Raw genomic sequence first — 10,951 nt, forward strand, 5'->3', positions numbered from 1 at the left:
TTTCTCTTATTCCCCACCACTCCTTCCCATTAGTCAAATTGAGGCCAAGTACCAGTTGCCATTTATCATGGTACTTTTGTTTTCAGGGTGAGCTCTGTTTGACCTTAGAGGCATCTGTGTTGCCTATCTTTGTACTTATCTATCCTGCCTAGTATCTAAGGAGTGATACAATGAAGTTAGTATTTTAGGAAGATTAGTCAGGGGAAAAGTGAAGTGAGGAGCTGGGAGGCAGAAAGGAAAAAAATAGAAACCTGTGGAAGGAATATTTGAGAGAATGTGGGCAGTAATTAAATATTGGATGAAAGATGAGGAAAAGACAAAATACAACTTCAGTTTCCAACAAAAAAGTGGAAGAAATGCAAAGGGTGGTGGTGAACAATACCTTGTGAGCTCTGGTATTTTGTGAGCAAGGGCCATGAGTTAAGAGTTCCCTAAGCCCCCAGTATTTGCTGGGCATGTGTTAGGTGCTCAGGAAATTCTAATTGAACTAAAACTCTAATCTGATGGGGGGAAGGAAGAATTGGAATCTTCTATATATATAAAAGCCTAAGAGACCGAATGACCGGATGACTGGACGACCAGTTGCTATGATGCGCACTGACCACCAGGGGACAGACACTGAACACACAGGATCAGGCTCCCTCTTGTCTGGATAAGGCTTGCAGGGATAGGGCCTGCCGGGATCAGGCCTGTGGGGATCCGGCTCCCTCCTGTCTGGATCGGGCCTGCAGGGATCAGGCCTGCAGGGATCGGGCCTGTGGGGATCGGGCCTGTGGGGATTGGGCCGAAACCATCTATTTGACATCCCCTGAGGGGTCCTGAATTTTGAGAGAGTGCAGGCCAGACCCAGGAACCCCACCGGTGCATGAATTCGTGCACCAGGCCTCTAGTGCTTGAATAAAACCAGCAAATTCTGGGACCTTAGGGATTATCTCCAGAGTGGGTGATCTGGGGCTTAGGGGCATTTAATTCCCTCGGGGGAATAAAACCTTTGCAAAAGTCCTGAAATAGATCAGGAATCTGGCATGCAAAAATGGAGATGGGATGGAAATGGTGTCACTCCTGGGGAAAGGATAAAAAAAAAAATTAGAGACTTGGGTGGCAGGACTTTTCCTGAAATACATTGAAACAAGCTCTTGGTTGGAACATTAGGCAGGGGATTTTGGACAGAGGCTTGGAAGGTTGGAATGCTGGACTTGGCTAAACGTTTTTTTATTTTTTAAATATGTTTTTATTGATTGCAGCTGCTGCTTTTCCCCATTCCAGTGCCTGGCACGTTATTACTTAGTAAATGACTTAAGTTTTTATTTTAAACTTAAAAAAAAGGGTGAGAGATAGAAACATCACTAATGAGAGAGAATCATGGATAGGCTGCTTCCTGCACAACCCGTACTGGGGATCGAGCCGGCAACTCTGGCATGTGCCCTGACCTGGAATCTAACCATAACTTCCCAGTTCCTGGGTCGACATTCAAACAGTGACCCACACTAGCCAGGCTAAATGTTTTTGAGAGCACATCACTTAAAAGGAAAATACATTTTCAGCCCAAACCGCAAATAAATATTTAATTGCAAGTTATTTATGTGTATCACTACAGTGATGTTATGTACTTTAAAAACAAACAAAACAAAACAAAATAAAAACATTTACACACACACACAACACAGAAATTTTAGCTCTGGCTGGTTTGGCTCAGTGCTTAGAGCTGCAGCCTGCGGACCAGACGGTCGTGGGTTCGATTTCCGTCATGGGTTCGATTTCCAGCCAAGGGCACATACCTTCATTCCCATCCCCTGTCCGGCCTTTGCGGCAATCGATGTGTCTCTCTCACATCAATGATTCTCTCTCTCCCTCCCTTCCTCGATCTCTAAAAAATCAATGGAAAAATGTCCTCAGGTGAAGATTAAAAACAAAACCCAAAAGCAAAAAGATACAGACTTTTTAAAAGTTTTGATAAACAGCCCTAGCCGGTTTGGCTTAGTGGATAGAGCGTCGGCCTGTGGACTGAAGGGTCCCGGGTTCGATTCAGGTCAAGGGCATGTACCTTGGTTGCAGGCACATCCTCAGTAGAGAGTGTGCAGGAGGCAGCTGATCGATGTTTCTCTCTCATCGATGTTTCCAACTCTCTATCCCTCTCCCCTCCTCTCTGTAAAAAATCAATAAAATATATTTTAAAAAAAAGTTTCCATAAACAGAAATATTCTCGTATTTTCTTCCCACAACTCTAATGTATCATATTACGTATACCCTGCGGTACCCACACACACACACCACTTTGGATCCTCCTTGTAGTCAAAGGGAGTCATGGGAGGGTCTCAAACAGAGGAAGGCGTCATGGTCTTTATCAACCTTCCTGAATCCACAGACTTTAGGAGCTGAGACATCGAAAACTGGGATTGCCTTAGACTGGTTCCCACGGTCCAGGAACAGCCTCCGTGCTTAACGCATAATTTATATAATTCCCAAAGCCTCCCTCAACTATAGGTACTGTTATTGTCTTTTAAAGTAATATTTTAAACTTTTAAAAAAAATTTATACTGATTAGACACAGTGGAAGGAAGGGAGAAAGAGAAACATCAATTTGTTGTTCCACTTACGTATGCATTGATTGCTTCTCATGTGCCCTGACTGGGGATCGAACCCACAACCTTGGCTCATCAGGACGATCTCTAACCGGTCGAGCCACGCGGCCAGGGCAATATTTTCATTTTAATTTGAGGCAGTGAGGCTAAGTGCGATTAGGAAACTGCCAGGGTCACACACAAGGGGCGAAGTCAGAATATTAACCCACCTAGCGCGGGTCCACAGTCCATGAGCTTAACCGTTGCTGGAGTGGCGGCGGGGACACACTGTTTCTCTCGAATGGCCTCGGTCAAGTACCTCACGAGTCAAAACTGCCGGGGGAGTGCCAGGCACAGCCACCAGGCAGCCGGAGCGCACCGCCCGCTGGGCCCTCGCTAACTCGGTTCCTTAGGGAATGTCGGTTTATCCACCGTCATACCTCCAGCACGCTATCGCACACCCGCGCAGGCGCAGATCGATACGCTGGTTCCTATGGTTTCCGGGGCCAGACGGCGGAAGGAAGGTCTACTTCCGGTGTCGCGCTACAAGCGTCGCGCTGCGGGCATCCTTTGCGGCAGCTCTCCGCGTCGCCTGCAGTTCTTCTGGTACCCACAGCCAGCGACCGAACAAGGGCACCGCGGTAGGACGGTAGGGCCTGCGGGTGTGTACGCGGGGCAGTTTAACTTAAGGAACTTCCTTCGGAGGTTTCTTTAACAAATTTCCTCGTGGCTGGCTGGGTGTCCGTTCTCTCTCACTCGAACTCCGGGCGTGCTTTCCGCTTCCCCAGGTCCCTCGGTCCACACAGCCAGCCAATGTCACTGAAGCCTGTAGACCGCACCTCTCTCGGTTCCCCTAACAGGCTAACCGAGATATCTGCCAGACCAACGCTTTGGCCTTCTGGCTCTCCACCTGAAGCCCATGCTCCTTGTCTCGGCTTTCAAGTCCCCGCGTGATTGCGGCCCTGCACCCCGCTTCAGCTCGTTTCGTTCTTCCCGACGTGATTGCGCTCCAGCCACGTCTGGGACCTCAGTGTCCCTCACACACACCCAGACCTGCGGCTGTAACTCCTGCTGTGCCCTCTGGAGCACTCTGCCCACTCACCTTCACTGCGCAAACTCAGCCCTTCCTAAAAGGCATCTTCACGTCTCCTGGGCGGAGTTGATGCTTCCTCCTTCGAGCTCTTAAACCCTGGTTTGTTCCTTCCTTTGGGCTCCCAATTCGCTGTGTATCTGTAATCTCGTACTTAACGTTGCAGCTGCTGCTTTCCCCCATTCCAGTGCCTTACTAATTTATTATTTAGTAGATGACTTAAAGAATGGGTAGGAAACTTAAAAATTAAACTCACCTGTGGATCTACTGTTCGTACATAACTACTGCCGTTTTGTGTGTGTGCTTTCCTCCAGTCTTCTTTTGCAGGCAGTTTTTCTTCGGCATTATTGTTGTGTTTTTTCTTTATTTGACATTAAAATGTATGTCCCATGTTTACTTTTCTTTTTTCCTGAATATCATCATATTCTACTAAGTAGGTACTGGATTTAATTATCCATTTAAGTTGTTTGAAATTAACTTTTTTTTTTTTTTAACAAACTACTACCTGGTCCCTGCCCTTACTGCATTCATCGTTCCATAAGGGAGACATGCAAGTAAATAGTCCATTATAGTGGCATGCAGAGTACTCCTATGGGAAGTGGAGACTGATGTGGTGACATAAAGGGGGATGCCAGTTTCAGGAGGGCTTCTCAGGGAAGGTGTCATCTAAGTTGATATGGATAGAAGTATGTAAAGAAATGTTTCTATGCTTATGCTTTTTTTTGTTCTTTTCAGTTATTCAGATCTGACTCAAAGAATTGGGATTATTAAGTCAAAAACATAAAAACTCTTTAACTTTTGATAAACACGACTTTATCAATATAAAGAAGATTTTTATACTTTATTTTAGTTCTCTTTCCCTTGGGTTTTGTGAAAGCACAGAAATTGTTCATCTACCGTAAACTGGGAGAATCTGTCTAATGAAAAAGTTTGGTGCGAAGAAATTGGGAGAATAGTGTAAAATAACTTTCTAGAGGGCTATTTATCATCATAACCTCATTTTCCTTAGAAATTTCTTACTTGATTGTATTTTTATGGCATTATATCTTTCTTTACCTTCCATTTCAGCCATGCCTTTCTTTGATATACAGAAGAAGTTGGGCATTGACTTAGACCGCTGGCTGTCAATCCAAAGTGCTGAACAGCCTCACAGGATTCCATCTCGATGCCATGCTTTTGAAAAAGAATGGATAGAATGTTCACATGGAATTGGTGGTATCCGCGCACGGAAAGAGTGCAAGATAGAATATGAAGATTTATTCGAATGTCTGCTTCGGCAGAAAACGGTGAGGAAGTGATGGAGGTGGGAGCTGAGTTACTTCCTTATTTCTTTGGGGCTACTTTTCAGTATTTTTAATTGGTCATTGAGTTGAATTGGCAAGACTTTTATGGTAAAACACCTCTGTTTAGGTATCATGTTAAGGAAGTTAAATGTCTTCAGATCTGAGGAAGCCCTGTTGTTCCTCATGTTCTTCCTCATCTCTCTGATTTTCCTTAATATCGATCCTTGCTGTAGCCATCAGGTTAGAAATTACATGTCTTTGTCTGTTTCTGTTTTTGTAGTAGGCCATAAAGCAAAGAATATCAACCCGTCCTGGATGTTTGTGAAAATCTTTGGGTAAAAATCCTTAAAATTCATTGAACCCTCATTGGGGAAGGGGTTAAAACCTTGAAGGTCTATTACATTGAAGCTGATATAACTATCTCTGAAATATTTATACTCTGGGGAAGGTGGAGGTGTTAATGAGATTGCTTTAGGTGAGCCTAACCAAAAATGCATAGGGAAAGGGGGTGCTAACACAGGGCTAACACATTTAGAGCTCTGTTCTCCCTTAAAGAAGAAATCTTTGAGTGTGGGCTGTTTTTTTGCCTATTTCTGTGTTCCAGATATAACAAATAGAAATGTTTTTATAACTTAATTTCTTGTAGTTCAGGGAGACAATTTAGATGTTCAGTTAAATTTATCTATCAACATTTTAAATGTCTTTTAACATCTGTTAGCATTTGGTTAAAGTGAAGCCAAATTTGGAAACAATGAAAGGGTATCAGGTCATAATTTTGTATTGATCTCTGTAGGAATATTGATCATTAAGTGGGTAATATTATAGTGTAGTCTATATTATAGGACAATGAGTGGGTCATGTTTGGCCACCTACCAGCTAGTTCACAATGTCTTCTCTTCTTGTGGGCCTGCATTATTCCTTGCTCAGATTAAGACTTTACTCACTCTGGAAAATTTACATCAAGAGGAGGCAGTGTGGTGAGGTGGAAAGGACATTGGATTGAAGTTAGAAGAGCTGGGTTTTGGTGTGGTTCTGCCACCACTATTTTTGTGTCTTCAGGCAAGTCACTTGTTTGTCTTGATGTCCTTATCTGGAAATTTTATTAAAGAGTTCCCCCAAGGTCACTTCCTCATCCTGTGAATTTATGAATAGATATGTTACTGTTTTAGAGGTTACCCTAAATGACTAGATACTTCCCCCTAGGTGAAGAAACTAGTGATTCAGGAAATTAGAATCAAGCCCTTTTCTAAGTGCCTGGCATGTAATAATGCATTTATTTCTCACAACAACCTTGTAAGATGCTTTACTATTATTTCCCCCACCATACAATTAAAAACACTTGAGGCAAGAAAAAACTAGGACCATTGCCTAAGGTCATATAGCTAGTAAGTGCTGTAACTGGGATTTGAGCCTGGCAATGCTGGCTCCAGAGCCTGTGCTTATTATATCACAACACTAAGTGGTTATTGGCTCTAGTTCAGGTGAAGATTTAATCCATGGTGTTCTGATAGCTCAACCATGACTATTCCTCTGTTGGGAAATTTCTTTCATAGAGAAATCTATTTTTTCTTAAATATATTCTTATTTATTTCAGAGAAGAATGGAGAAGGAGAAAGAGATAGAAACATCAATTATGAGAGAATCATTGATTGGCTGCCTCCTGCACGCCCCCTACTGGGGATCGAGCCCACAACCTGGGCATGTGCCTGTGACCAGAATCGAACCTGGGCCCTTTTGGTCCGCAGGCCGACGTTCCATCCACTGAGCCAAACCAGCTAGGGCAAGAAATCTATTTTTTTAATATCTTATTATTGATTTTAGAGAGGGAGAGAGAGAAACATCAATGATGAGAGAGAATCATTGATCGGCTGCCTCCTGCACACCCCCTACTGGGGATTGAGCCTGCAACCCAAGCATGTACCTTTGACTGGAATTGAGGGACCCTTCAGTCCATAGGCTGACCCAAACCAGTTAGGGCAGCCTTTTTTTTTTTAAATCTTTACCCCAGGATATTTTTTCATTGATTTTTAGGGAGAGTGGAAGAGAGAGGGAAAGACAGAAACATCAATGTGAGAGAAACACATCGATTGGTTGCCTCCTGCATAAGCCCTGACCAGCTCTGGGCCCAGGGAGGAGCCTGCAACCAAGGTACATGCCCTTGACTGGGATCGTACCTGTGACCCTTTGGTCCACAGGCCAACGCTCTATCCACTGAGCCAGACCAGCTAGGGCCAGACATTTTTTTTTTTTAAGTCCCTGTCCTAATGGAGCTTATATAGTGGGGAGGGGAACAGAAAGTTAACAAGTTAAAAAATAGGGTGTCAGGAGTTGAGTGCAGTGGGGAAAATAAACAGGAAAGGGATGGAAAGCCCTGGTCATGGGAGCTAAGTTGTGTGTTTGTTTTTTTAAATAGAGCGGTCAGAGAAGAGTTCAGCAACACAAGACATTTGAGCAGAGACTTAGAGAAAGTGAGCCAAGTGGAAACAAGGGGAGAGTATGTCTGGCAGAAGCAGCAGCAAGCGCAAAGATTCCTGAGCTGGATCAGAGAGAGCTAGAGGAAGGTGTTAAGACATAAAGTCAGGGAGATCGGCCTCAGAAGTCATTATAAGGAAGGATTTGTTTTTTCTTTCAGTAAGATGGGAAGCCATTGAGTTTTGAGCAGATAAATAATGCAGTCATGACTAGTGAGTGTATTTTCTTTTTCAAAGGGTCCGTGTGAATCATGCTTTCACACAGGCTTGTATAGCATGACATTTGCTAGGAATGGCCTGTCTGAGAGGCAAAACTCAAGGCTCAACAGTGACTAGTAGCTGTTGGGTCTTAATTTCAGTTTGGTAAAAAGAGACCTTACATTGGCTATTTCTGCTTCATTCATACCCAGCGAACAGTCAACAGCAGCAGTGCCACCTTCACATAGAGAGGTCAGGAATATATAGCCTTTAATATTTTAAAAGCTTTTAGTATGTATGACTATGTCTCTTAAAAGTTTTAATATATATTTTTATTGATTTTAGAGAGGAAGTCAGATGGAGAGAGAGATAGAAACATCAATGATGAGAGAGAATCATTGATTGGCTGCCTCCTACATACCCCACACTGGGGATCAAGCCCGCAACCCCGGCATGTGCCCTTGACTGTAATCAAACCCAGGATCCTTCAGTCTCAAGCTGATGCTCTATCCACTGAGCCAAACCAGCTAGGACTCTTAAAGGTTTTTGACTTGTAAGTTTTATTTTTAGATTTCAAGGAGATATTATTACATGTACCAGAAGTTTATTTGTTAAAAGCTTGAGAAATTATTTCAAGTTTTTAAAAGACAAGTTTCACCTCAGAGGCCCTCTGAAAATGAAATTTTCCTTCCATTTCTCCAGCCCTCGCTTTCTGGTGCATATCTCCCCCTAGTTTTTTATTTATTTGTGTATTTGTTTATATTTTAGAGAAACATTGATTTGTTGTTCTACTTATTTATGCATTCATTGGTTGATACTTGTTTGTGCCCTGACTGGGGATCAAATCTGCAACCTTGGTGTATCAGGGCAATGTTCTGAGTTACCTGGCCGGGGCCTCCCCCTGGTTTTAAATACTTTTTTCCTTTGACAGATGAAACGCCTGAGTGCCATCGTGAAGCAGCGGAATAAGCTAATCAAGGAGGGGAAGTACACACCCCCACCCCACCACGTGGGCAAGGAGGAGGAGCCCAGGCCCTAAGCAGAGCAGCGCTGAGGCTGATTTTCATGTTCGTTCTTCTCCACTGGAAAGCTTATGTACTGACAACTTCTTTGTGAAAGTGTCTCAAAATAAAGGATTGCTTCATCCTATTTGTTCTCTTTTCTCTTGGATCATACTTTTTTTCTATAATAAGATTGCAACCTATTTTTTAAGTTTGGGAAAATGCCTCTATGCCTTAAAAATGAGCATCCAGGGGATGATAAGCAGCATTTAATGAATGCTTAATGTGTGTGAGGCTCTTCAAATATGGTAACTCACTTAAGAAGTTGCAGTGTTCTTTACTGCTTTGATTCTGGTTTATCTTCCATAAAGCACAGACTTGGGCTGGGAGGGAGAGGCAGCAAAGACCGATTGTGTTTACTATAAGGTCTGTGAAGTCTACCGTTAAGGCTAAGAAAATACCACATTCAAATAACAATTTTGAAGAAGCAATGCCATTGTTTTAATTTGCTATCTTACACCAGTGGTATAGTACCTTTAATTGGCATGCTTAGAAACATGCTGTTCAAAGAAAATCTGGTTATAGAAGGGAAGGTATGAATCTTATAAAGTTAATATATATTGAGAATATAGTTGAAACCTTTGATATCCTGCAGCATTTTCCCCCAATATTTTTAATGTAAAATATACATAACAATATTTACCATCTTAACTGTGTTTAAGTGTCCAGTTGAGTTAAGTACATTCACATTTTTGTGCAACCATCACCACCATCCATCTCCAGAACTCTGTTCCATCTTGGAAAACTGAACTTATAATACCCATTAAAGAATAACTCCCCATTCTCCCCTCCCTCCAGCTCCTGGCAACCAGGATTCCATTTTCTATATGATTTGGACTACTACAAGTACCACATATCAGTGGAATCATACAGTATTTCTCATTTTTTAATCCTTACCTGAGGATTTGTTTGATTTTAGAGAGAGGAAGGGAGAGAGAAGAAACATTGACATGGAAGAGAAACATGATTGGCTGTTTCCACAGAGGATTGACCCCCAAACGCAAGCATGTGCCCTGATTGAAATCAAACCTGTGACCTTTTGGTGTATGGGACGACACTCCAACTAACTGAGCCACCCGGTCAGGGCCAGTATTTCTCCTTTTGTGACTGGCTTATTTCACTTTGCATAATGTCCTCAAGGTTCTGTAACGTCAGAATTTCTTTTCAAGACTGAATAATATCAAAATGGTGTCCTGTCCCCCTTCCCACTCCCCCGCCTAGGCATCTGGAGGACTCGCGTCCAGTGACCATTCTAATTCCTCTTGTCTCTTACAGACCAGAGATTTGAGCAGAAACAATCAGCATCTCATTTGGAGGCACTTACCTGCCAGCCTGGCTAAAGACAGGAGCAACCCTGAACTGCCATGGCTTCAGCTGCCTGGGCAATTCCAGCCAAGAAAGAGATGGGGAGAACTCAATGTTACAAAAGCTCACTTGGAGCTACAGGCTCAGTAGGTATGTCCCTTGCATCAGAACATCAAGCATTTCAAACCCAGTCTTGTTGAAGTCACCTTTGGCAAGTTGCATTCCCTTTCTGAGCTGCAGTCTCTTCAATTGCAAAATAGAGATCATTCTATTTACTTAATGGAATTTCCCTGACAATTAAGTGAACACACACACACAGACATTTAACCCAGAACTACTTTGCATACAATAGGTACTAGATAAATGATAGCTGCTGCTTCTCATTATTATTGTTATTCTTCACTATTATCTGTGGCCAGCCCTCTTAAAGGGTCCCTTCAAGTTGAGTTGCCTCCTAGTCTGACCCAGTGTTCTTTTTTCCTTATTTCGTGGAGGGCCAGACACATAGCACTGTGACCAAGGAGAACACTAATATCTTAGGCCATACACACCTGCAAGATGTATTGAGCAGAGGATGTTGTTGACAAACCAGATTGTTTTTGTTGTTGTTGCTAATCCTCAGCCGAGGATATTTTTCCAATGATTTTTGGACAGAGTGGAAGGAAAAGGGAGAGACAGAGAAACAACGATGTGAGAGAGAGAGACATTGATTGGCCTCCTCCCACATGCGCCCCAACCAGGGCGGGAGATCAAGCCTGCAACCGAGGTACTTGACCCGTCCACAGGCGGATGCTCTGTCCGTTGAGCCAAACTGGATAGGGCAATTCTTTTTTCTTCTATCTCCAGAAACTGAGCACCTAAGGGAAGCCAGGGCTCCTGCAGGAAGCCCATGCCTGCTGTCAATTGTTGGGTGGTGCTTTATCCAAACAGAGCAAGAGATTGTTCAACTTTTCTCAGCCCTGGTCAGAAGGCTGGAGGTGCT

At 43.2% G+C, this 10,951-nt stretch overlaps 1 protein-coding gene and 1 long non-coding RNA gene across 4 annotated transcripts in view; one reads left to right on the forward strand and one right to left on the reverse strand.

Annotated features, from left to right (window-relative positions):
* LOC102249734 overlaps positions 1-3,059 on the reverse strand; it is a 13,265-nt gene extending 10,206 nt beyond the window's left edge. The window contains exon 1 of the long non-coding RNA XR_001362574.1: positions 2,792-3,059. This is a non-coding gene — a long non-coding RNA (uncharacterized LOC102249734). The remainder of the gene's footprint in view (positions 1-2,791) is intronic.
* Positions 3,060-3,110: 51 nt separating this feature from the next.
* On the forward strand, positions 3,111-8,752 carry NDUFS5 (NADH dehydrogenase (ubiquinone) Fe-S protein 5, 15kDa (NADH-coenzyme Q reductase)). 3 transcript variants are annotated; one of them, XM_005868633.2, is made up of 3 exons: positions 3,111-3,202; positions 4,720-4,937; positions 8,535-8,752. In XM_005868633.2, exons 2-3 carry the CDS (start codon positions 4,722-4,724, stop codon positions 8,640-8,642), a joined length of 324 nt encoding a protein of 107 aa, XP_005868695.2. In that variant the 5' UTR covers positions 3,111-3,202; positions 4,720-4,721; the 3' UTR covers positions 8,643-8,752. The 3 variants fall into 3 exon arrangements, with proteins under 3 accessions (XP_005868695.2, XP_005868694.2, XP_005868693.1); XM_005868632.2 differs by having other exon boundaries at positions 3,113-3,223; XM_005868631.2 differs by having other exon boundaries at positions 3,121-3,210.
* Positions 8,753-10,951: the final 2,199 nt, after the last annotated feature.

The sequence above is a fragment of the Myotis brandtii genome, unplaced genomic scaffold, assembly GCF_000412655.1.
Source record: "Myotis brandtii unplaced genomic scaffold, ASM41265v1 scaffold274, whole genome shotgun sequence".
Lineage (NCBI taxonomy): Eukaryota > Metazoa > Chordata > Mammalia > Chiroptera > Vespertilionidae > Myotis > Myotis brandtii.

What these genes read in the sequence shown, in the direction of transcription:
- NDUFS5 (XM_005868633.2), top strand. Translation starts at nt 4,722, where the DNA reads ATGCCTTTCTTTGATATACAGAAGAAGTTGGGCATTGACTTAGACCGC. An exon ending in GTCTGCTTCGGCAGAAAACG is followed by an intron (nt 4,938 to 8,534) that starts GTGAGGAAGTGA and finishes TTCCTTTGACAG; the next exon opens with ATGAAACGCCTGAGTGCCAT.